Source organism: Apteryx rowi, unplaced genomic scaffold (assembly GCF_003343035.1).
Source record: "Apteryx rowi isolate R43461 unplaced genomic scaffold, aptRow1 scaffold_7, whole genome shotgun sequence".
Taxonomy (NCBI): domain Eukaryota; kingdom Metazoa; phylum Chordata; class Aves; order Apterygiformes; family Apterygidae; genus Apteryx; species Apteryx rowi.
Window position 1 is genome coordinate 5,915,055 of NW_020450982.1, and position 26,515 is coordinate 5,941,569.

General features: G+C 57.4%; 1 protein-coding gene across 3 annotated transcripts in view; it reads right to left on the bottom strand.

The window, feature by feature from the left end:
* The window catches only part of RNF220 (ring finger protein 220), a 240,782-nt gene that overhangs the window by 129,121 nt on the left and 85,146 nt on the right, over positions 1-26,515 (bottom strand). The window contains exon 2 of one of the 3 annotated variants that reach the window (XM_026086712.1): positions 13,748-13,822. The exons of the other annotated variants lie outside the window; for them this stretch is intronic. Coding sequence (XP_025942497.1) covers positions 13,748-13,822 — 75 coding nt within the window. The remainder of the gene's footprint in view (positions 1-13,747; positions 13,823-26,515) is intronic. 3 annotated transcript variants of the gene reach the window in all.

Consider the following 26,515-nt stretch of genomic DNA (forward strand, 5'->3'; position numbering starts at 1 on the left):
CTGCGGCCCTCCGGCTCGGGGCTGCCTGCGGTCCCTTCCCGGCAGGCACGGAGACGCCAAGAATGGCAGTCACCAGCAATGGCAAGACAAAGCGAAGGAGTGGAGAGAAAACCTAAAATCTCCAGTACTTCCTGCGAAAACGAGGGGCTCAAGCCTTAATCTATGGAGAAGTGCCGGTTTACACCACGCGAGATCTCACTGGCACAGCATGGTGCTGGGGACCCTGCAGGGGAGATGGCCTTCCCCTGCTTGGCAGACTGGGACGGCCACAGTCAGGGACTATGGTCGTGCCAGGTGGGACTGACCATGGCTCTGCAGGGCATCGGTCAAACCTGGATACTTCAAAGGAAGGACCAGTCCTGTCTTCAGCCAGGTGTAAAGGCTGGAGATGGGACGGCAAAAAACCCCACCTTTCACTGGGAAGGGGGCTGCCTTGCCCCTGGGATCAGTGACTCAGCCAGCAGGGCTGTAAATACTATTACTGCCCATAAAACTACCAGCTCTCCTCCGAATCCTGCTCGAATGCTTGACTCGGGCGACCTGCCGGCAGCAGCAAATTCCACCGGAGCAAGAGGCTCTGGGGTGCCCACGGCTGCTCTTCCTGCTGGGCGCCCCGCGGCAGGGGCGGCAGGCTGCTCCCGGCGTGCCGTGTGCTGCCAGGCTTCCTCGCTCCTGTGCCGCCGCGAAGGCGCTTGCAGAGGGAGCAGAGCACCCACCGTGTGCAGGAGGAGGGTGGCCTCGAGCTCTCGGCACCGCTGGCTGCCCCTGCGCCGCTCTCCTCGCAGCTCCACCACCCACAGCGCGACGTGACCCCAGATCTGTGTCCCAGAGCTTGAACGGAACAAGCCCGCGCCTGAGCAAACTCATCCCGAAAAAATCCAGCTCCCAAAAGGGGAACAGGATGAGTTTGAGGGCTCCTCCTCAAGCTGGAGTGCAAGAGGAGGCGAGGCCAGGGCTCTTCTGCCTTCCTCGCCCTCTCCCGAGCAGGGCAATCTTTTGAAGTGGCATCTGGAGTCGGGTTTGGTTTCTGAGCTCTGCTATCCCCATCTGCAGAGCCAGCACGTTACTGCAACAGAGCTCAGCCCCGCGGGCTGGCCGGGCAGCCCCCTTCCTGCTCTCCCGCTTTGGGCAAACCCCGGGAGTAAGAGCGGCCACAGTCCCTCCTCAGCCCAACGGGGTCTGATTACTACTGAACTTGAAACCTCTTCATACGCATAGAGCTATTAAAAGCAAAGGCTTAATAAACATGGGCAAGCTCTGCTTTTTTACATTAAAGCTGTTTAACAAAGACATTTCTAACAGGTTTAAACTTGCTTAGAGCTGTGCCAAATACACCTCTAGTTGCTGTGTGGGACAGCGGAATTTGTCTCCGTGCCAGAGGGGATAGGTGGAGCTGGGTATGTGACATGCCCATGTTCAGGGAGCAGTCTGGAGGACCTGTTCCTGTGCTCCCCCATGTCTCCCAGCACTGCTGCCTGCTTTCCCTGTCTCCCTGCTGCTTTGCCTGTCGAGGCACTTCAGCAAGATCGCGGGCTTGTTGACAAGCCCTAAACTCCATAGCAGCAAGAAAACCACTTAAGCACTAAGCCCCCCTCGGCTTTAGCGAGATGACTGTGCAGCGCGGGATCTTAGCACAGCACCTGGCAGGAGGCAGAGGGAAGGAAAAATTAATAAATCCACCGGCGGGCCAATTTCACTTGCCCTGACACACTGCTCCTCCTGGAATTAAATGGACAACTCCCGCGGCACCTCTCTGGAGTGGTAAGCTGCTCAGCAATGCACCTGGATCCCATCCCACCGGCTGCCTGGATGCCAAGCTGGGAGAAACCACGAAACCTGTGTCTAGACCACGTTAAGAAAAATCAGACCATAGCTTCAGAGTCGCCCTCTCCAGCAGAACAACGGTTGGGCCTGACAAAGCACCCGCCGTGCAAATCCCCAGCTCTGCACTACTCCAGGGTACCTCGTCCTGGCTGTGAGCCGCTAAAGACGGGGCACTTGTGTGCAGGCTCTGGCTGATGCCAGGAGATTCATGGGATTTTTCTAGCTTATTTTTTGCCACCAGCAGTAGAAACTGTTGGAAGAAGAGCTCTGTCTGTGTGACAAAGATGCGTGAGCTGAGGAACTACCCAGATCTGTCTCCTGTGCCACACTGGCTCCCCGTGGCAGAGAGGCGCTGGGCTGATCCATCTGCCTCCCGTGCAGTCAGCAGCGATGCCTCTCATGTGGCCGCGGACCTTCATCCGGCCTCCCTGAGCAGCACTGCGCGGCTCGGCATCCCGGGCCCTGCCTGGCCATCGCCACCCTGGGACCAGGACGGTGGTGGGCTGAGGCCGGGCAGCCTGCCACGGAGGGCAGGCAAGGGGAGCGCCGATGCCGGGCAATGCAGTGCCCCACTGCGAGCRGCACAAACGGGACAGGAGAGAGCAGGGAGGTGCAAGCGCCAGCCCCGGCCCTGAGGCTATCCCGGCGCTCCTTTAGCGATGAGGGGGTTGGTTGCAGCGTGGCTCCGAGAGGACACAGCTGAGCAGAGCAGGGGAACAGGGACTTCTCATCCTCACTGCTGACCGGCCACGCTCTCCTCCCTTGGGAGCGCCAGAGCGGTGCCTGGCCTGCAGCCGGCTCCGCCAGCGGTCCCGCGCCCGCTGCAGAGAGCTGCATCCGCCTCGCACAGGGGCTGGGGAGGGGGAGAGCGCTGTCAACCGTGACTGCCCCCAGCGAACCGGCCAAGAGGGCAGGCAGTGCACAAATCCCCCTGCCATGCCCCATGGTTATCAGGGGACAGAACGGTGGCCTTGCTGCAGGACGGTGTTTAACCTTCTCAGGCTTGTCTGACGGCAGTAAGCTTAGCGGAAGGAGAGAGATTGCAGATAGGCAGAGAGATTGGTGGGTCCAGAGATGCAGGGGGAATGCAGCAGTGTTAGATTTTATCTGTGTCTCTGTACGGCCACACAACCTTGGACTCCCAATCAACAGTTGTTAAAAAATCAGAGGGGACAAGCAAGAAGGCTTAAACACAGAGTGTGCTGTGCACGGCTGTGCGGGAACAGAGTTACAGCCGCTGGTGGTGAGGGTACTAGATGCTGTCACTGCCTAGTCTAACACTGCACACAGCATGCAAGCTTTTTAGCTCCCTTTTTCTTGCAGATTGGAAAAGCCGCTTTTGGATAAACTCTAATGGGAACAGAGGGAATTCCCAAAGGCCTTGAAACCCGCCAAATCCAGGTCTGCTCCAGAGCACACTTGCTCCTACATGCCTCAGGATGCCACTGCAGGCAGTAGAGACCTGTGTGCCTGTGCCAGTTCCCATGCAATGCCCCAAAGGGTAGGAGCTGAACCCTTCCCTGGGGAAGATGGGGAAGAGGCTGAAGGTAGTTGGAGAGATGGAAACAAGAAGCTTCCCCATTCTTCACTAAACCCTGCGCCCAGTTTGCAATGTCCAGACCCCTGGACTGCTCTTCTATGTGGGCTCCTTGCCCCCATGCTTGGTCTGCATCTGAAGGCAGCCCCAAGGCTGGGAAGGGAAAGGAGAGCTGGTTCTGGTCATTACTGGAGAGAGCAAGCAGGTGCTGGAAGGGCTGAGTATTCATCTCAGAGCTACCTTTGCCTCCCTGCTGCACCCGTGTCTTCTTCTCACCTCTGGCCATGCTGAAACCTGGCCCTTACTCAGCCCAGCATTTCATTCCCAGCCATTACAATGACAGGAGTGATAAGAGATCCTTATCGCAATGCTCAAYATTGATTTGAAGCTGAGCCCCTTCCCTGCACTCCTCCTCCTCACGGCTCTTGGAGCAGTGAGCAGCTTTGCAGAGCAACTCAGCAGCATGGGTTGTCTGTAAGCAAAGATAACAGTTTGGGGTTCAGATCCGTTCAGAGATATGTCCCTCCACCCTAACAGCTTCAGACATACTTCTCCCAGCCGAGACGGAGCACGGGACCAGGAGTCAGGATGCTTGGGCCCTTTTCTGCCACTCATTTGCTAGGTGAGCTGCTTTGTGCCCCAGTCTCCCAGGCTGCAAAAGGTGGCAATACCATGCACCTTCCCTGGACCGCACCGGGAATGTCCGTCCCAGGGAAAGCTGGTCAAAGAGCTATGACCTTCCAGCTAATCCAGGAGATTGTTCTCCTCCTTGTGCTCAAGGGGAAGAAAGGAGAAGGTCCTGCTGAGCCCACATGAGACATGGGGAACAGCCTGCCATCCTGCGTCCCAAGCCTGGAGCTCATTTCACCTTGTTTTATTTCAACCTTCCTAGATGCTGTCGCCTCCCATAGTTCAGCATGGCTCTGCTCTGCCTCCTTTCCCAACCGATCGCACCCTCGAGTCCCCAGCTCGTGTCCCCCCTGGGGACATAGACTCCGAGTGGCTGGCAGGAGGTGGCACTACCAGCAGAGCCAGGGGCTCCCACTCGGAAGTGCGTGTCTGCAAGCCCCGGTCACACACAGCAGTCGTGGGAGACCTCACTGGTCCCATCCCCGGCGTCGCTCCAAACGACAGGCCCTGCAGCCACGTCATCTCTCCCGCTGGGAAGCTGCTTTGTTTCCCTCATGAGGAAAAAGTTTTGCTTTCACAAAAGTTTCACTGAGGTTAGGGCTGCATTTAACACAGCTGCCCAGAGTCTCCAGCTCCTCCCGCAACCACCACCGCCACCATTTACAAGAACTCACTTCCTCCTGCTGCTGGCCCCAAACATGCCTGAGTCCCTGCCTGGACCAGGTCTCGGAGACACGCACCAGCCCAGACTTCATCTTTCAACTTCCCTTCTCGCAGCTCCAGGATGGCCAGCGGGATGTTGCATGGCCGGGAAGGAAGGCCAAGGACCTGGCGAGCGCCCTGTGTTGGCCAAAGGGGAAAGAAAATCTCCCATGTCGAAGTGGACCTGGGCAATTGGCCTGGCAGCTGCCCGGTTCTTGTGGGCAACCTACCACGAATGTGCACGYGCGCTGCACACGGATGCACCTGCACGCTCAGCAAAGGGAGAGCAGGGCCGTGGCCCTCGCGGGGAAACGGAGGCGTGGGCGGGCTGCGGGTGCCCAGGGGAACCGAGGGGAACCATCAGCAGAGCCTGAGCAGCTCTTGGCATGCAGATGTTGAAAGTCCTCCCTCTCCTACGAGAATTGTTTCTGGGAACAGAAGAAATGCAAGGCGGTGGCAGGGGAAGCGCTGGGACAATCGGGGCTTGTGGGGAGGCGAAGAAAGGCYGCTTTTGTTGGCGGGTGCAGTCGGGGTGAGCCCGGGGGCCTCGCGGATGGCACCCCCGTACCCCAGCTGTGCCAACGGGGGCAGGGGAACAGAGAGCCGGCTGTTCTGGTCCAGCCCCGGCACAGCGTGTTACCGCCTGCGCTTATTAATGGAGATGTTCTCCCTTTGTGTGCCTGGGTTTCTACTCTGCTGACCTGCTTTGCTCTTGCCATCGCACCATCCATCAGTGCCGGCGATTCCCAGGCTCCAAGATGCCATTYCCAAGAGGGGAAAAGTGCTTTTTTTAGGGCAAGAAAAAGTATCTTCCTTCCTGGAAAGCTGTTAGGTTTCCTCCCGTCCCTGCTCAGACATGTCTCATTTCTGGTTTGACCCAGCCTGGGGACAGGCTCAGCACATAGCTGGGGGCAGAGGCGATAGGGATGGGGGACAGGGCTTCTCATTCGGCCCAGCCCTGGCCTAGATCTCCCTGCCGACTGCTCGCGCTCCCAGCTGCAGTGGAAAGAAGAGCTGTGGTTTTTGCAATCTCCCTGGACAGATGTGCTCCGGCTCCTGGCCTGCCCCGAGGCCCTTGCTATTACAGATACCAGGCAGGCGGTGGCAGCCTGACCCGCAGCCAGCAGGTACCAGATGCAGGTCCTGAGAGGTGAGAAAGGCTGCCAAGCTGGCAGGTGCTCGGGGAAATCAGCCTGGCACTTTCCAAACAGGCTCAGCCCTCTGCACAGTGCCTTATCGGCGTTCGCTACGGCAGCTGATGGAAAGCGTTACTGCATATACCACGCTTTCCCCTTGCCAGCCTGGCAGGAGACCGGAAAGATGAGCTGGGATTCCCAAGACAGAAGTAAACTGTGTTGGGGCTGGGAGGAGGACACCGCAGTCCTGCCCGGCAGCCCTGCTCTGACCACAGACGCTGCTGCCGGGACAAGGAAGGAGCAGGGCGATTTCACCCCTCGCTCCCCAAAACCCCTTCTCCAAGAGCAGTGCCTTCAGGGGGGCAGGGTGAAACCCCACCAGCGATGCCCACAGCCAGGTCGCCCCACGCTTGCAGGCTTGCAGGAGGGGAAGCCTCCGGCTACAGCACGGGAGACGCTGCCTATGGCTGACCTGAGCGCTAGGAAGGAGCGGGGCTCCTGCGAGCAGCTTCCCCCCCCCCTCCTCGCGCCCAGCCAAGGCCAAGCTGTGCCAGGGTCAGCCCAGCAGAGCCGGACATCACCCCGGCTCTCTCCAGCCCGTGGTCCCGAGACCCAGATCTGGGGCAGGGACCTTACCATTACCTGGGCTTTCTCCCTCCGCCCTGGCAATGCCACTTCAGTAGCAGGAACATCTGCCTCACCTCTTCAATCAATACTCAGCTCTTAATAGTCCTGACAATTCGCAAGAAAACAGGGGCATTAAATGTTAATTATATCTATTTGGATTCAAAAAATTTTATTACTCGAATTAATTATAGCCGGAGTCGTAAAAAGGTGCAGAGCAAGAGGCGCTGCTGCCTGGCCGGGCCGTGAGGCCACGGGGCGAGCGGCCCCATGTCGGCGTCGGCGTCGGCGTCGGCACAGCCCGCTCGGCGAGCCCGGGCCGTGCGGGGCCGCGGGGAAAGCGTCCTCAGGCCGGCGCRGCTCCCCGCCGCGGGCGCAGGGCACGGCCGGACGCTGTCCCTCGGGCCGGGCGCGCGGCAGGTACTCGACGTGGCGGTTGTGCCGGCCTGTCCCAGCCTGCGGGCTTCTAATTTACTGCTTTCCTTTTACCGTAAAACTGAAAGGGGAAGGTGCACCCTTTAATCACTGCCTCCGGGGCSCCGCCTGAAACCACACAGAGACCGAGCGAAGGCTAGGAGTTAATGCTCCTTCCGACACYTTTTTATGATTCATGGGCCTGACCTTGAGCCATAAACCGCTCAACCTCTCCGACACACTGGCAGTATTTACAGCCTACAGGGGCCAGTACACAGGCACAGATGCAGATGCACAGCCGGGGACGCACATGCAGGCACAGGTACACGGCCGGGGATGCAACAGGTATCTGGCCGGACAGGCGCACGCGGGGCCAGCTACACCGACGGAGATGTGCATGCAGCCGCCGAGGCATCCTAGTGCAGCGCGGAGATGGAGACACACATTTGACATGTGTATACAGACACCACACTAATGAACACGTTTATGCATGCACATACGTGCACAGATACGCACGTTAGGACGCCTTCACCGGGGGAGCACGTGCAGGAGCATGTAAAAAGCACCCTCAGGAGGGTGCGCATGGGTGCAGAGGGGTGTGTGCCCGCGCGCCTGAGGCCCCCAAGCACCCAAACTGGAGCGGAGTGAGGTCTGCTGGCTAAAGCGAGGTGCGCAGAGTTGAGAGGCTCTGGGTCCAGCCAGCCTGGGTAGGCACAGACAAGCCAGCGCCTCTCTTTATGCCTCAGTTTCCCCACTGCTGCAGCAGGAAAAATAATCCTGACCCATCCTGTTTGCATGGAGTCAGGAGGCCGAGCTTGTTAATGTTTGCAAAGTGGGTTTGGCTCCTCTGATAGAGCAAGCCAGAAATGTGAAGGTCATTATTATTATTATTAGGATTAAAGCAATTTAACCCGGCAGTCAGGGGGTACAGGTGAACATAGCAGCTGCACTGCACTCAGCAACAAATCGCTTAGACATGCAACCTGAAAATAACGACAAGTACTGTGATTATGTCTTATTTTAGTGAGTTTAGAAGCACTAGGCAGAATAAGCGGGTTCCCAAAGTGCCCTCTAATACTTCTACCCAGAAAATACCCTCCCAAAAGGCAGAAGGGACTGAGGTATGCTGTTCCTGGAGACATCTGGACCCCGTACGAGGCAGCGAGCTGTCAGCGCCCACTCCTCGCATGCACAAAACTCCTGGTACAAGCTCACATGCACCACTTGCCAGTAGAGAGGCCCTTGCTCACAGCCCTACCGGTCCTTGCCAGACAACCTCCCTTCTCCTCTGTCCCATGACTGGAGACCACAGAATTGGGCAATTTATCTTGAACAAAAATCTCACTCTTTTTTTTCTGAGTTTACAGGTTGTTGAATCTTTTTTTTCCTCCTTACAAAACAAAAGAGGGAAAAAACATCCTTATCTCAGAAAGCAGAGTTCAGGAAAAAGCTACTGGTCTTTTGGACTCAGTAAGTCCCTATTGGTAGCCTCGCTTGTCATTGAGAATTTATCAGCCAAACACAGATCTGGTATAATGCGCCATATAACTAGTGCATAAACAAACTTCAGCATGATAAATGCTCTGCTTTGAAGCCATAAAGTTATTAGCTAGTGGCTGTTAGCTACTGCTTAGCATGGGACATAGTCCTTCCGTTAACCCCTCGCTGCCTGCTCCGTGCCCATAAATCCGCTGGCCCCAGGGAGATCTTGGGAGCGAGGGGGAGGGCACCTCCTGGGCGACGGGACACCRCGAGAAGAGGAGCTCGGGGTTTCGGGTGTGCGGAGGGATCTGGCTGGCACAGATGCCTCTGCTGGGACTTATCTGTGCACTTTGTACTTGCTGAGAGGAAAAGGCTGAACACTGGCAGGAGGGAAATGCTTGCCGGGAACGAGGCTCTGGGAAGGCTGGCACCTCCCCGCTGGCCTGTTTGAGACCTGCTGCAGGTCACCTCTGTCCCCCAAGAGGCAGATGCAGAGGCAAGGAAGGGCAGTTTGTACGTGCTCAGAGCGCAGGCTCGCCGTGGCTCCCCCCGTTTAAGAGATGGACCTTCTGCTTTTTAAGCGCATTAGCCACGTCACCGAGCTAAGACAATCAGCATGCAGTTCCCCACCGTCCTGCTCCGAGTGGGGATGTCCGAGACTGACCCTGGTGGACCTCAGTGCAGCCCCCGAGCCCGGGGCACCCAGACAGGGCTGGAGGAGAGCAGTCGTCCCTCCAGTGCTCAGGACGCCTCCTTTAGAGGAAACACTGCTGAGGACTCTGAAGCTAAGGCCCTAAATTTTTCTGGAAGCAGCCAGGCAGGGAGCTCTCATTAGGTGTTTAGAGTTCCCTCTGCTGCCTGCAGAGCAGGGTAGCCCACAGCTCCCACTGAGCACAGCCATGCAGGAGGCTCAGAGATGCTGGAGCCCCATGGCCAGCAACACCGGCCATGAGCAGCCGAGGGGGGAGTTGGAGGCATGCTCGGGATGGCCGTAGGTCTCCAGCGCTCAGCGCAAGGCAAGCATGCAGCTCCAGCGCGGAAAGGGGTTACGCAGCAGCGTGGCCACTTCTCGGCCACATGGTCTGGAGCACAGGAGTTGCACAGGGAGATGCCGGTGGCCGGGGGCTAACTCCTGTCCCTCTCCCTGTAAAACCACTCCTGCAAGGCAGCAGGAGATGTCTCAGCAGGGCCAGCTGGGGGGCAGCGGGACTCGGAGCTGTCTCAGTGCCTGTTCCTCATTAGAAGCCCGGTGTTGAAGAAACTCATAATTAGAGCCCTGAGTATTAATTAATCTCCATGACCCTCCTCTCATTCTCCTTCCCCCGCCCCCACGGCTCAGCAGGTCAGCCTGGATTATTAACACATGCAAAGTACAGGACGGCAAGCTCGCCGAGCGGGTCGGCAGCAACGTAGGGACCAGACCTCAGAGCCCTGCCCCATGTTCAGGGCATCCAGAGGCGCCTTGATCCTCCCTGTGCTGCGGCTGGTAGCCAGCACGGCTTCCCGGCCTTGGCTCCTCTCCCCTGTGGCTGGGCTTGGCCTGGGACATGTCCCGCTTGCTTTGGCAGAACCAGCGCCTTGGGGACAGAAGTTGACTGGGCACAGAAGTGTCCTCAGATGAACAGAGCTGCTTTTACAGATGCCCTGCTAACTGCCTGCACAACCCCTTGCAGAGTGGCTGCGAGCAGACCCATGCACCCTAGGGACAGGGTTAACCCTCGCTGGACATAACATACCCCTGGAGGCTTCTTGGCACAAGGGAGTGTAGAYTGGCCAACCCAGCTGAAAAAACACCTTGGAAAGGTCTGCAAGATTGCCATCTCCGCTTGGCCAGACCTTGCTTTGGTCTTGAAGAGCCTCACACTTAGGAGGCAGCTGCTGGACGCAGCCAGGACACGAAGGCCTATGGGCAGCATGGCCACTGTGGCCCACAGCACTTCTCCTTTGCCCTTGCCTTGCCYGTGCGGGCTCAGCTGCCTGGGGCCAGGACACGGCTCCTGGGAATGCGATGCTCCCTGGCAAGACACTGCCCAGGCTCAATCTGAGGATGAATGTGCTACAACGAGGAGCCATGGAGCAACAAAGCAAGATATGAAATAAACCCAAACTTTTCTGACTCCCTAGTAACCACCAACTGCTTTCCTGATCCTATTTTTCCTCTTTTCTGCTGGAGCAATAAAAAAGGGAAAATCAACATCCAAATGATCTTGTTTATGGCGACTAAATAAGCTGCATGTGCTTAATCCGTTAGAGTTTAATGAATTTACGACTTGCTTTGGAATTTGACAAGGGCTGTAAAAGAGTAATTAACATTTATCAGTGTGTTTTTTACACACACCCCGCCCTCCTCCCCGTCTCCCTCCCTCCTCCCGCTGCCTGTCTCAAAGCAGCACTGGGTATCGGGGGGAATATAAAAGTGATCAATTAATTCTTAATAATCTCGGGGAAAGATTGTAGAGTCGCAGTATGAACTCAGGGAGTGTCAATAAAGGTGCCAAAGGTTGGCTCCCCTTCCGGGCGCTGCGGAGGAATGTGCGCGGCTGGGGAGGGACGGGGCCGCCGGGACGGGCCCGGCCCTGCGCCCCTTTCCTCCTCCTCCGGCATCCACCGGCCTCCGAAGCGACTTTTTGTCACCCCGTTCAACACGCTGCCTTGGGGACAGGAGGAAGCAAGCGGGGGGCTGGTGGCAAACGGGGGCCCCGGGGCCGGTCTTGGCGCCGGTCCCCGTCTAAAGGAGCAGAGGTGGCGGTTTGGAAACGCAGTCGCAGCCGCTGCCTGCGCCAGCCCATAACTCTGTCCCGACAAACCTCAACCTGTTCAGGATGACCCCAAACCCTCAGCTCCGCAACCCCACCGCGATCCCAGGGCGGCTGAGATGGACACTGCAGCCGCCGGCGCCGGCCCGCACGCCACCTTCGCTGTCACCCCGCGCGGACGAGAGCCGCTATTTCGGCACGAGTAGTCACGACGCCGGTGCTGACCCCAGCGATGAGCGAGCGGGGCGCCCACCTCAGCGCCCCGGCCTCCGAACCGCTCCGCTTCCTGCCGCGCGGCCCCGCAGCCCTCTCGACAGGCTGCTCTGCCAGGTCGCCCGAGCTCCCCGAGCCCCCAAACTGCCGGCCCCGCAAYGCGCCCTCCTCTTCCCGGCAGGCCACCCCAGGGGCTCAGCCCCCCTCGGGGCCGCGCAGCGCCATCGTGGAGTYGGGCTGGGAGCAGGGCTGCAACTGGGGGGCACCCGCGTTGTAGAGAGGGGTCAGCGCTCCTGGGGGGCAGGAGGCTCCGGGGAGGAGACAGGGAAGCATCTGGGCTCAGCTGTGGGGCAGAGGGTCCTGGAGACCCACAAACAAAAGCTCAGGATGATAAATCCTCCGAGGCTTGAGACTGTCCGGGGATCTGCTCTGGACAGAAACAAATTCTCCCTGTCGAACATAATGGCCCAGAAATAAGCAATGAGGCAGGGAAAGACAGGGCTGGACCCAGGGGGTCTGGAAAATCTCCACCCAGCCCCAAGGCGAGCATCTGTGGGGCTGGGAGGGGGGAGCGATACCCCCCACCCCAGGGTGAGCTGGCGGCCCGAGCATCGGGCACGTGCCCGCAGGGACGGGGCAGGCGGCAGCGCCCGGGATCTCCTGCCCGCCAGGGGCTGCTCAGGTCAGCTCCGGCTGGATGAGTGCAGGACAGGCAGGAAAGGGAGGTGGGAGATAACAGTATGAACTTGCCGCCGCTTTTCCTGAACAACTGTTTTCACCCGTCTCAGCGAGGCAGAAAGCAAGGCACAGGGAAGGGGGCTGCTTCAGGTCCCTGGGGACTGGTCCCAGCAGACCAACACCGGCTCCGCTCGCTAGGCCGCAAGTCTAGCAACGTCCAAAGGCTCCCAAAATCGCCTCATCCTACTCCGTGCTCAGTGCCAGCCGGCCTGCCTCGCGGCGAGGGTGCAGCGCTGGCTCCGCACTTCTGTCCTGGCTCTGCCGCAGACTCACGGCATGACCACATGCGGGCTACAGGCCGGTTCCCAAGAGAGAGGGGGGCTGGCCAGCGGCTCCCCGCGCCGCCGCCGCTGCCGGAGGGGAAGGTGCGCTCCCTCCTGCCTGCACTGGCTCAGCCGCCCCGGTGTCAGTCTGTTTAAACAGCACCTCCTCCCGCAGAGACCTTACGCTGGGGGTCGGGGTCTGAGCGTCTCTGGGATTTGTCACGGTCTCCAGAGTTATCAAAAAGCAGCTTGGACCAAGAATCCCAAATGGGAGAATGACCCGGTGGAGGGGGAGAGCCGGGAAGCGGCACTCAGAGAGCCTGGGAAAGCACTGGGGCGAGGGAGAGCCAGACTCCTGGGCTCAGCATGGCCGTGGGCATGGTGGTGCTCCTGCTTCTCCCAGGCCTCCTCTTCAYGGGAGCTCTCGCCAAGGCTTGACACCCTGCGAGGCCGAATAACCCTTGAGCATCTCCCCGCTGTGCTAGGGCCCGGCTGCGCGCGGCAGGGGCCAGGCAGCCACGCGGGGCTTTGGTGCTAGGCAACACTAAAATAAGGGAGTTTTCGCTTTTCCGAGGCATCGTACTCCAGCCAACTCAACCAGATCCACCAAGGCGCAGCTGCCAGGGCAGCAGCCTCTGGGGCCGCGGACGCGGAGGGCTCAGGTGGCGCGGGCTGGTCCTCCCGCTGCCACCGACAGCCGGGCACATCGCGTCACCCTCCATGCAAGGACTAAACCTCCCCCCCCCCCTCACGGAGGGGCGCGAGGCAGCGTTCATCAGCGAACGAGCAGGGCATCGACGCCGCTGCGATGGGGGCAACGCGTGGCCAAGGCTTCCTGCCTGAACCGGCACGAAGGGCGCCGGGACAAGCCACCCGCGCCCCCGCCTCGCGCCGCTCCAGCACTGCGAACAGTCGTAACAAAGAGCAGTTATCCAGGTGCATTTCCAGTTTTTGTCTCTTCCCATTCCCCTTCGCTATYGCTCAGGTGCGACAATTTTAATACCCATAAATGACAGTGCTGGTGATAACCATAAAGGTACACGCAGCCCTCTGGGGGCTTTTCTCCCGCTGTGGGAGAASTTGGGTCGCACTTTGGGTTGCAGCAGGGTTACAAGGGGTTAACAGGAGACTCCCACATCCACTCAGCGTGTCGCCCAGGGGCTTAAGCCCATGAGCAGTGGCGCTAAAGATGATTTTAAGTCATGATTATAAGAAATCTATTGATCTCTTGGACTGTATAATGACAGATTAACCATTTTAATAAAACACCTATTAATCATGCATTAACCCCTCTCAGCTATATGTACATTGAACTGTAATACCAAATTTGACAAGGGCATTGGGATTTCTAGGAGTCTTTTTTTGAGGGGAAGGGAGCGAAAGGTTTCTTTAGATAACAACAACAAGAAGAAAATAATGCAAACTTACAGAGGGGGAGAGTTAAAATCATACGATGAGTGGCAGTTGCAGACGCCTGGGGCCCTCTTTGGTTGTCGCTTCTATCTGGCAATCAATTGACAAGAAATTGAGATTATGAAATATTGCGTCTGTGATCAAAGGAGGCGGCCTTTCTTCCCCARTCCGAGGGCAAATCTCCACTCCCCCACGGGAACAAACAACAAGCAACATCAGCGATTTGGCCTTCGGGAGGTCCTGACTGATATAACACCAGCATGACTTTAAGCGCAAACATGCCCATCRTCCCCACAGGTCTTTTTTGACACACTCAGCGCAAGGGTGCAACATCCTAAAGATGGAGCCTAAGGGGGCAGATGTCTAGACGCTCATGGATTTTTTCGGAGAGGGAGACGTTGCATCCAGCAACGCCCTCAGACGGCCAGGAAAGGGAGATGGATGGGAGAGGGGAGCAAACACAGGTATACCTCAGCCGGGCACGGGCACRGGCTGCTCTCCCCCCCTTGCTGCCCGGACGCGGGGTCTGCGGGTCCGTGGTGGCCCCATGTGCGGGAGCAGGAGGTGCCCCATGCGCGTGTTGGTGCACAACCCCGGGGGCCTGTTGCGTAAGGGCCGGGGAGGGCGGCGGGCGCCGTTTCCTGCCTCCTTGAGCCGTTGAAGCCTCGGAAACCGCCGAGCCCCCGTTGTGCTAGGAACTGCCTGGAGGCCGGAGCTTCCTGCAGGTGCCCGCGCTCATGAATCACACCTTGTCAGGGGTCCGGGCACGGGGCCGCGCAACGGCTGGGCGAGCACGGGGCCGCCGAGCTGGCTGCCGAGCCCTGCCCCACGCCGTGCCGCCTTCCCCACCGCCCGTGGCGCTGCCCCGGCCAGGCAAGGGTTAAGCAGGCATTCATCACCCTGTTTGAGAGACGTTTCAAAGCCTCTTCCAAATATTATAAAAAATGTCTTTAATCATCTAATAGCGCGAACTCCGCTTGTGATGGATGGAGAGAATTCGCCTCTCTCCTCCTGATCCTAACAGATGAGGCTGAAGAGCTGCGGCTCCGGAGGGGGGGAAAGTTGGGGAGGGGGCTGGGGGAAGAGAAGGACATTTCTCAACCTCCCACCAGAGCAGTTATAAATATGAGGTCATACAGCAAGAGATGATAACGCATTAAGGGCTCTTGAGATATTAGTCTGTCAGCCTCGTTAGACACAGCCTATTTGGGGCTGACTGCATAATTAGAGGCTGGGGTACCCATAACTCATTGGTGTTTATACGGTAGGAAGGGGCTACACTTACCATCACCCTCAGCACACTGAAAAGTCATCTTCAGCAGGCATCAAATTCCACTCCCGGTTGCAAAAATAATGCAAATTCTTCTCTCCCCAGGAACAATTGCTCCTGTTCCCACCTCCTGCCCTGGGAAAGAGCCTTCTCTTGCGCTGGCTCAGACTCTGCCCTTCCCGTAGCGCCAGGCCTGCTGCCTGTTCAACGCACCAAACTGTAACCCACCCTTGCAGTTCCTCTCTCCCACAGGCRGCAAACGGGGTTACAAAAGTGAAAGACTTGCCCAAGGTGCCCCAAGGTAGTTTGTGACCAAGCTGAGAMGAGACCCTAAGAGTCCTGGCCTGCAGTCCCCCCTGCCCTACCCATGAGATGACTCGCTGGGCACCAGCCTGGACCTTGGTTGATACAACCCAGCAAGAGATCGCATCCCCTGAGCTCTTCTGGAGCAGGTTTGCCCTTCCTGAGCCCTTCTGCCTTGCCAGAGAATAGCTCTGAGCTGGGCTGCCAGCAGCTTGGGGAGGTGGACGTGCTTGGCAGAGGGGGTCCTGGGGGAGCCTGAGCAGAAAGGAGCCCAAGGAAAGGCAAAAGCATGCAGATGGCCATGGGGCAGCTTGTCACACCTGCCTTCCCCTACCCCACTGTTAGCATCCCCCACTCCTGCCCCGCAGTCCCTCATCTGCAATGGGCACCAGGAACCTCCGTCAAGCAGAAATCCTGTCCTGGTGCTGCACTGTGTGGACAAATCTCCAAGGGATGGGCAGAGGCCCATCAGTGCTGCTGCAGCCTTGGCAGAAGCAGAGCTTTTGGGCAGGAGCGCAGGAGCCAGCCCAGGGGCCCCGTGAGCACTGGTGGTGCGAGCTGAGCCGGCTGGGCTCTGCGGGGAGCCAGCGGGAGCCGGGCTTCCCAGAGCTCCTCCGCTTTCTCTTCTCAGTTCTGCCGAGGTGGCTCAGCCCGGCACCGTGAGTGCTGACACCGACAGGCATTTCCAAACCAACCCCGCCAAAAATTAAACAAGTGAAACAGGGAAGGGGAGTGTTTCCCTTCTGCAACCGTGCAGAGCGAGGGCACCGCAAGAGCCGGCTCCAGCTCTAGAGGGAACAGAGAGGGAGCAGGGAGCGGGGGGAGGCCGACGAAAGCTGGCCCAGCACCTGCTGCCCAGCACCCGGCATGCCACCTGCCTTTGCAGCCCCAGCCTTCCCACCGCACGCTCCTCACCCTTTAGCCCTGCAACTTGTGTTGCCCTATTATACAGGTGGCAAAGAGGAGGTACCCAGGAGGGCAGGGACACGAGCGGTGGCAGAGGCACCCTCTGCGACCACCCGAGGTGGCCATAGAGCCTGTCCCACCCCCTCTCCCCGCCTGCCCGACGCAGCCTGGGAGGGCGCAGGGGTCTGCGGAGGAGGGGGCAGCCCCATGGCTTCCCGGGCTGAGGTAGGATAATGAATCCTGATGGGGGAAGTGACCTTTTCCAAATGCCACATGTCATTGGATTTTATATCACACCAGGACAATGTGCCATGGGTATTAAAATCGTTTTTCCAATAGAAGTGTGTGTGTGTATGTGTGTGTAAGATGGAGATGTGAGAAAAATAAAATTAAGACGTGGAAATTAGGCTGCCTCCAAACACGGCCTTTAGAAAAGACTAGGTCCTAGCAGAGCCAGACTGACAGAGAAGACCCATGCCCTTTGCCCTTGAGATCACGGATGATTTTGTCAGGGAAATATGACTTGTCTAAAATCCATGACTGAACTAGGGAAAAAGATGAGGAGTCCTGATCCCCTGGTTTTTAAAGTCTCGCACAGAGTTTCACCTCTACAGTGTCCCCTCGGCAGTGAAGAGACACCTCCAGAGCTCAGTGCCTACCTATGGGGACACGTGCTACCTTGCACATGGGCTCCTGAACAAACACGGGTGTTAGTTTGGGCTGTGCATGCTGAGAGAGCAAAATATTACATGACTCCAAAACCCGAGTTGCTTGGCCTCACCTGGGCTTTAAAGCAGACAGTATCCCCGTTGCACAGCACAGAGAGGTACGTGGAGTATTTGCGCGCTCTCCCTACACGCAGGTACAGACACACACACACRCGTTTATGCCAGAATATATTCCCATGGGAAAACACAATGTAAAAAGAGAGGCACTGGAAGCCAAATTCACTTGAACTCCAGCCTGTTCCCTCAATCTGCAGGGCAATTGTCCGGCTGAAATAACAACGCGGGGACAAAAAAAAAGCGACAAGCTGCGTTTGTTTATTCAGCTTCGTTCTCCCCCTCTCCTCCCCACAATGCCCTGACACCGTGTCCTGCTGCGCCGGGGCTGCAACCCCAACAAGCTAAATTTATCCCAGCTGGAGCCCTGTTTACAAGCCTTGTCCTGTTTACAGGGTGGCCCATCCTGCCCCGGCCCGGCCGGCGGCCTTTTCCGAGGCGGACAGGGCGCTCCTCGCCCGCTCGCYCGGCTCTGCCGTCCCCGGAGGAAAGGGGCTCCCAAACCGCGCAGGGGAGCGCGCGGCTGGGATGGCCCGCGGCGCGTGGGTGGCCTCCATGCAAAGCCTCRTGCAATGCACACCGCTCACCCGAAATGCTCTACCAGAGGATGCGAGCAAAAAAAATGCTCCCGCCTGGCAGGGGTTTGGGCTCTCTGGGTCGCCTCCAGTGCTGGGCGGCACGCTGCGAAGCGCCGGGCAGGCTGCCCCGCAGCCTCCTTTAGCCCCGGGAAGAGGCACGATGCCCTGCGCTGCCGGCGTTGGTGCATGGGGGCAGCTCACGGCTCCCTGCCCGCTTGGGGGCTGCAAGGAGGTGGAGGCTCACTGGGCTGCTGTTTGCCCCGAGGGGCTCAGCAGTCGTCCTAGTGGCCACAGTCTCTGCCAGCACTGGCCTGTGGCATGCTGTCGCCTGGGAAAATGTCTACCGCAAGCTCAGCAACAAGGCTGCAGAGCAACCCACGAGAAACCTGTTGGTGACAACCAGCCTCCATCGTTAAGGCAAAAATGGAGCTGTGCCCCTCCATGCAACCACGTGTGTGTGCTCCTCACATCTCCCACCTCCATGCACAGGCATGGACTCGCCCCAGTGCCAGAGTGGACAGAGGAGAGCCAAGGGTGCAGGCTGCCCATCGCCCATCCCTGTCACCCCGATGAGCTCACGTGTATTGGAAAGATACGGCCAGCAGGCAGCCTCTGGTCCCTCTTCCTGGCGACAGACCTAGTGCTTTGAGTCCCTTCTCCTGTCACCACCCCTGCTTCAGCCTCGTGCCTGATCGTGGTGGGCACAGCGCATGCTGTCCTGCCCTGGATGCTTTGCCCAGCTGCTGCCACCCCTTTAAGCCGGGCAGCRTGGGAAAAGGGGATGCAGCCCCTCGAGGGCAGCGCCACCTGCGCCCTGCCTGGCCCGAAACACAGGTGTTCAACCAGAGGACTGAATTGTTGAGCTTGGCTGGGCCTGATGGTTTCATGTGAATACACACTGGGACGCTGGGGGGTGTGGGAGAGGGGTGCTGGCTGCCAGCAGCCCCTTCTCGCACCCTTCCTGCTCTGATTCCCACCTCTGGTGGGATGCAGCCGGCGGCAGGCGGGGTGCCTCACCCACAGGAGGTGCCGTCAGCAGGGCTCAGATGGCAACATCCGGGCTCTTATTTGCTGTTTAAYGAGTCCCAGCTAATGAATCCCAATGCATGAAGGCTTTTCATTAACCCTTTGGCTTGCTGACAGCATTTGCCACTGGATTGCAGCAGCCTGGAGTCACAGGACCAGTTTTGGGGGCGACTGCAGATCCTCACCTACAGGCCAGCGTCCCACCTCATGTCCTGCCCATGTCCCATCTCAGTGGCTGCAAAGGGGATGCCAGCACTGGTGGACACGAGGCCCTCCTGCCTGGGCTGTCGGTCAGCAAAGCAGCTGGTCCCAGGCTCTTCCAGTCTCTCTCACCAGGGGCAGTTAACAGAGATTTGCCTCCATCTCTGGTGGCAGGGCCATTGCTCAACAGTGATGGATCCCTCTGCACCTGCTCACAGGCTGCATGTCCTTAGGCTTAATGAGTAGGCAATGCTCCTCTCACGCAGATGATGCAGCCCTTTTCCACACGGTCCTGCCCCAAACCACAGACCGCTACCGTCTAGGGAAGCCTTGCACTGAAATCAGGGAAAGAAGGGTCTCACGGAGAAACCCTGACCTGGATTCAGCTCCCAAACTCAACACTTCAACACTTCTGAGAAGTGCCTTTCTCACTACAGCTCTGAATTACCCTTTCAGTAACTTCTACTATGCCCATAGCCTATTGGACTATAATTACCAGTGTTTTTATGATGCCCATGTTCCCTCTGTCTCTCCTCTGCACCAATCCTTCCCCAAAATAGCTTCTCCACTGTCTCACTCTCTGCCCACCACGACTTTCTTGTCGCTCGGGCTTTTTGGAGACAAGCAGACAGGACAGAGAGGTCCCTGTGGTGCACCATGCTGGGCTGAGTCATCTTCCAAAATGCCTCCCCATTCACACCTACCCTGCTCCTTTGCTCTGGCCCACTTCAGGGCTCGTTGTACCCTGGGCAGGGGGAAGCCTTTCAGCTCTGCGGACCCCCAGATTGCACCACCTGGCAAAACCATGCTGAGAGGYGGAGCAGGAGCTACTAGGGAGAGGAGGAGAGGGGTGTCTGCCCCAACTCCACTCTCAGCTTGAGTTTTGGGTAAGGTCTGTGCAYGATGGTGGGTGGGGGTGAATTTGAGCCTAAAGGCTTGTCTACACAAGGTATTACTCCTGAGAAACTCCACATGCTGGACATTTCTTTTTCCAGAAAGAACAGTTTGTTCACATTCCCCAGACCCACTCTCACTCCGAAATACAAACGGAGCTTTTTGGGAATACTTCACTAGTCTGAAAATCACCTACACCTTTAATCCACGTTCCCTTTCAAGTACAGGCAGGAYATTAAGGGGAGGGCTAATGGAGAGGCACATCTGCACACACACACGTATGTAGGTGCTCCTCACATGTGCGACTCCTCATCTCCGGAAGAAGATCTTACAGTCAGGAAGTCACGGCCCTGATTACTTTGTCTTCCACGTTTAAGAACATCCCTAACTGCTCCTTGGATAGCTCAATTAGTAAAGTGAATATATTATATAAAGTCTAAAAGATTAAACTATCATAGGCAGCCCATAATTTCATGAAGAAGTCAGGGGAGCATATCCCTCTTATTAACTCTATAACAAATGTGATGAAAATGTTCAAATAGAATGTTAATGCAATGTTACGTGTAATTTTCCCAGGCGATTTTCTGCTGAAATATTTCTTTATTAATAGTAATTGAGGGTATAAATTATGAATGAGGCGATTTTCTCCTTTCACTGGGAAAGATGTACTAATGGCAATAATTCTTTATAATAATTTTTTGGGGGGAGAATGGGGAGGGAGCCGGGGTGAGGGGTTTAAAGAAAAAAAAGCCTTTAAAGGGATTGCAAAATATATAGACTAGCAGTGCATGTTTTATTGCAGGGCACTGTATTTTATATCCGCGTGTGCTGGGCATCCGTCCTGCGCGGGTCCGCACTGCGCGTGCACGGCGTGCCTGCAGGGGTCGGGTCTCTGAAGAGCGCGGTTCCCTTGCCCCTTTGCTATTTTGCACTTGGCTAAGGCCTTCACTAGGCTCACTGCAGGCGAGGGGCACATGAGAGCGCCCAGGGAGGCAGCGAGGCTGCGGGTCTGCAGATGCTGGACCCCTCTTCCCGTTTCATTTTCTGAAAGGGAGAGGGGCTGTAACCACACCACTGACACAGGCACTTTTTGGTTCGTGTTACAGGCTCTTGCCGATGCAGTACGGACTCTGACACCTTTCCATCCCCCTATCAGCAGCAAAGGCACTGCTTTGCACCTGTCTTGTTTTTTTCATTTTATTTTATTTTATTTTTATTACCAGCAACGCAGCCTGCTGATCCTGACCCCAAGCGCCTCCATCCTAGGAAATCTGGCAGAGCGCCGGGCTTTGTCCTACAGCAGCCGGACCGCGCACACCGCAATAAGYCGTCAGAGCGATGGGGAGCGGGCTTGGGGCTCCTGAACACCACCCTTTCGTGGGACACCTTCATGGGACATGTTGCACGGGTGCAGGGACGCACGCGCACACCGCCAGCAAGGGGCCGCTCACTCGCACCCCGCTGCAGGCAGCACCGAGCAGCACAGCTGCCCCGGGGGAAACAAAAAGTCCATTTTCTGATGCCAGAATGAAAGAGGCGTTTTACAAGGATTTCGGAGCTTGCTCTCCTTGAGGTTGGTATGGTTTTTTGACAAACCGAATGGCTTCAAAATTTTTCCATTCAACTAAAAAAAAATAGTTGCTCAAGTGCAACTCTCAGGCCCTTCTTTCTGCACACATCTCTCTTCTCAAAGAAAGATAAAGGGGAAAGAAAAGATGAAATCCCTTAAATTTTCATTAGATTCCAATTAGCTGAAAAAAGCTCTGAACGCTTTTATACCACTGAACTCATTTTCCCCCTCTTTTATTTAAAACTCTTCCCAGAAGGTGCTGCTGCTTTTCAAATATGCACCAGTCTACGAGCATCTTTACATCCCCCATTTTCACCCGAGGTTCCCCCCAGGGCCTGCCCTGCCCAGGCTCCCCCTGACCTCTCCGTTGGGCCGGAAGACGGGGCAAAGACGGTCCGTGTGCTGGCAAGGCGGCCGCGCTGCCCGGTCTCTCCCCTGCTCCGCAGGCTCTGCCCCTCGGACCTGCCCATGGCTTCGCCTGCACGGGGAGGCGATGCGAGAGGCTGCAGAAAGGCCGACAAAATCAGCATGATCCGTCACCGACCCTCCTCAAAATTAGGTTAATAATTTATGATGTTAAATGGGACAGTTAATAGCTGGGCCAGATGATTCCTCAGCTAATCTAGAGCACGGGCTGAGCTGCAACGAGTCCTCTGAGAGTTCATTACGCTCCCCAGCCCTCAGCGCTAGGGCTTTTGGCTCCACTGATACCTACGGGAGGCTCTGGCTGGTGCCGCTGGCAACACGCCTAAGACTTGCCCCTCATCAATTAAGAGAAATAAGGGAATCGACAGGAAAATTAATTTCCAAAGAGACAATGCCTATAACACCTGCACTGCCCTCGCGGAGCCGGGGGTTATCTGGGAAGCCGACCGCCTTGCGATGTGATTGCGCCTGCTTCCTCGCCGCGCGAGCTCAGGCCGTTTTTCTCGGGGCAGGGAGAGCAGGAAGGGAGGAAAACAGGAGATACTTCTGCTCCTGGGTCAGCACCAAGCAGACTCTTTACAAAGGGGTGCTCAGGCCCATTTAGCAGGAGATGTAGGGCCTTGATCCCCTGCCTGCTCCTTAAAGATCCTCCAGCATCCTCTCACCAGCACACACGTGTAGGAGCAGGGCAGCACGCCGCAAAGAAGATAGCTGCGGTGCTCCCCAGGGCCGGCCCTTCTCCCAGCGTGGCGTCAGGTGGATCTTCAGCCACTTGCCTGCGTCTCTCTGACCTCCCTGCTGCTTCTTCTTCTCCCGCAAACCAGATCGAGCCCGGCCATAGTAACTAGGAGCTGGATTTAACGGCTTCCTCTCACTGAGACCGCAGTCCCCTGCCGTGCCCTGAGCCATCCCGTCTCCCGAGCCCATTCCCCTTCATCTTTCCAAGTGTGTCAGACTGACCAGCCAGAGGGAGGAAATTAAAGAAATTACCAAGAATACATCTTGTCTATGTGATAGAAGTTTTCTATCCTTATCCAGTGCAAATAGGGTGAGCAGAGGTTTACGGCACCTTGAGGCAACGGACCCAGACCCTCTGGTTCTGCTGGCACAAGGGTACCGCTTTGCCCCAGATGCCATCCTGCTCCCAGTTTGTCCTGATTCTCTCTCAAAAGTCCCAATCCTGAAAGGCAGGTCTGAAATCCTTTGCTTTGCACTGAGGGCCCTGCATTCAGAAGCGTTCGTCCTTGCAGGACTGAAGCTCAGGAGGTGACTTCTGCAAAAAGCTCGTGGCTCTGGAACTACTCACAAGTCAAATAGAAAGTGTGTAAGGACCCAGCTCACTGACCCCAACTGTGCACGGACACAGAAATCAGCTCTTTTGCTCAGACATCTCACTGGGGGACACTGCAATACAGTGCCAGCCTTGGCACAGTTGCTTCCCTCTCCAGAAAAGCTAGAGAAATGTACACTAAATACATTCAGGACAGCTATATTCTCTTTTATGTACGGAAAAAAATACAGCACAGAAAGTGTCTGTGGCTGCCCAAGCTCACACAGCAAACCCACCGAGTGTCAGGAACAGAGCGTGGGAGCTGTCAATCCACCGGTCTCGACTACGCTGCCCCTTGCCTTGCGGTTGCCTGATTTTATGTGGGTGCCGCTACATGTGAAACAGCATGGCTTTCCCAAAGCAAACCAAACTTCCAATTTCTAAGCTTTTCGCAGTATCAGGTGAAGGGACTAATAATTTCTCTATTCGCATAAGGTTCCCTGTTGTGGGGGGGCCATGCCCTGCCCTTAGTGGGAGCAGGAGACAGCCCTGACGGTCTAAAGCGCCTTTTCCAAGCCCCATGACTGGTTGGGCTACCAAACGCAGGCTGCCGCAGCCAGATGTGCCCTGATGACTCATGCAGATGTTGGCCCTGCAGAGCGTCTGGTCAGTATTTCCCCTTCTCCCTTCCACATTCCTGTTCCGCCAAATTCAAACCAGGCGCAGGGCAGGGGGATTACCTGTAATTACAGCTTTCACACGTCGGGCCTGTTGCAGGCAGCTGGGGAGGGGGGCGAGCCGCGAGATGTAAGGGCATCCATATGTGGGCTTCTGCGGCCCATTCTCCCTGCCCGCGTTCGAGAAAGCCAGCCCTGTCTCGCCTCCCCAGCCCTCTTCCCTGCTCTGCAAGACACCCTTGCCTCGGCCGTCCCCGACGGTGACACATGGGCCCGGGGGGGGAAAGGGAACCCCAACCCCGAGAGGGCGGCGTGGCCAGCGCTCCTTCCAGCCTCTGCCCAAGCACACATGGGAGAAATGACAATTAGGGGGACAACAAATGAGGCTGCTGGCCCCTGGGGGGGGACGCGTGCGGTAACTGAAGGCAGAAGCGGAAATAGCTCCAGTCAACCCACTTAGAAAATCATCATTACTGTAGAATTTATGGCCGATGTGAGCTTGTCTGATAGATATGACTATTTAAAGGCAGCCAAAGCCTCCATTTATAACAATGTGAGGGGTGGGGTGGGGACTGCAAAGGGAGCTGGGGAGGGTTGGAAGATCCAAGGGGTGCCAGGGAAAGGAGCTGGGAGCGGGAGGGAAGGTGGGTTTCAAGCAGGGGAAGGGCTGGTGCGGAGGGGCAGAGAGAGGCCTGGGCCCTGCAGAAGGGAAGCAGCGCTCTGCCGTGGATCTGCCGTCCCGGGGCCTGGAGATGTCCGATACTCGGCACTCATTCCTGCTCACTGTCTGCTCCCCGGCTGATGCTGACAAGTCCTTTTCTGTTACAGACCCGGCGCTTGCAGGCACTTCATGGTCCCTGCCCATCTTGGTCTTTGCAGCAGCCCGGCTCCAGGGGAGCGAGAGCATCTCTGCACAGGGCTCAGAGCCCCACCATGCCCAGAGCATCTGTCTTCCCTCCCTGCGGCCCTCCGCAGGCGCAGCAGCAGCTCTCGCCTTTGGAGGTGGCAAATACCGCACAGCTCAAGGGCTGGCTGTCCTGGGCCCTGCCGTGCTGGGGAGCAGCTCCGAGCTCTGCACTGCCGCCACAGCGGGCATGGGCGCCATCGCCAACTCAAGATGCGGTGCAGTGTTTGCCAGGAGCTTGCTTTTAATTTGATATAAAGGAGAATGCAATTGCTGAGGCTGAGAAGGAGAAAAAGTGGCAGCAGGTTTGGAGGACAACTTGCAAACACCTGTGAGATTTAGATGATTTTTCTATTTTACTTAAAGGACAGAAAATGACTCCTGGGAATGATGGCTGGCCACAGCGGTACCCAGGCCCTCAGCAGTCCTTGCTTGTGCATCCCACAGGGCTTTACGAAGCGGGTGAGTAGAATCACTGGCCCTTCATGGCAGTAGGTTGTCAAGGGAGCAACCTGTCCCAGCAGCAAGCCAGGAAAAAGACCTACCTGCCAATTCCTCGGGCCAGGCCATCGCTCGCTGATTAACGTCCAGTTCATTTCCGATCACACGGAAGTGCTGCAGGTGAGATGGAGACTGGACCCTGGTGTTCCCAGCTCAGCTAGAGATACACCACATGTTTCTGAGCAAGGCACAGCCAGCCTTAGTGCCCCAGTCCCCTTTGGGTAAATGAGGGGAATACCGCACCCGGCGGCGAGCAAGATGGAAATGAGCTCGCAGGTGAGGACAGGGTTTCCTTCGGGGCCTGGCGGTGCTCAGAGAGGGCTGACGGATGGCGAGCGGCAGGACGCCGGGCAGCACTTCACGCCACCCTGAGCTGGGCTCGGTTGCCGGAGGGCACGCTCCCTGGGGACGGCACGGAGCCAGTCCCCGGGGGTCCCCGTCCCGGGCTCTCCTCCCCAATCTGCTCCGTGTCCTTTGGGGATGGCGGCAGCTCCTCACCTGATTGAATTTCCAGGCCATCACTCGCTCTCCCTGCAGCTGCGAGGCACGATCGCCCTGCCGGCAACCCCACGCTCACCCCGCGGAAGGAGGGGCTAATTCAGTTAGCCCGGTGGCATTAGCTGCCGTGAAGAATAACCCGCCAACAAGGGCCTGCGAGCCTGACACAATATTAAAGACCCCACTGCCCTCACTTGGGGCAGATTAAGCTGGGCTCATTGCTTTAATGCTGCACTCCTCGGCYGGGCTCCCTCCAAGGCTCTGCACCTTAACTGTATTACCCCAGCACCGATGTGCTTGACCTGCCGATATTGCTCCCACTGATAATTCACCTCCCAGGAAACTTTGCCTTTTTGACCTGCTGCCTGAGCAGGCTCCAACCCCACGGAGCAGGGCTACCCCTGCATCCCACCGCCGGCGGGGGCTTCCAGCCCCGGCCCCCCGCTCGCCTCCTCCCGGCACCGGCGCCTGCCTCCCGTCTTGCCAGGAGCCTCGAGCTGCGTCGCTCAGCCAAGCTCTTCCAGGCCGCCTCTGCGAAGGGTCGCTCTGGCGATGCCAGGGTCTCAGCCCTGCCTGCCGAGGCCACGGCACGTGGTGAGTAGGAGGTCCTGGCACAGGAGCGTCTGCGTGCACCCAGGATGGAGAGTCTTATTTACCGGGAAGTGCGGGACATCCCTGTCCACTAACCTCCTCTGGGGTATCACGACCCCCGGAATAACGCCTCGGGAGCAACACGCGGCGAATACACAGTGAAAGCATGGGGTTCCTCCTGCTCGCAGGGATGCAGACTTCTAGTCTGACTCAGGGAAGCAAGCAGGAAAACATCCAAATACCCTCCCAGAGGCAACCTGGCCTCCGAGGAACAAAACAGAGCAGAGCGGGAGCAAGAAGCACAGTCATCCCACCACTGCCTACAAGCACAGGCAGTACCAAAATCAACTTGGCCTGGCAGGAGCCACGACCTCCTCTCCGCCAAC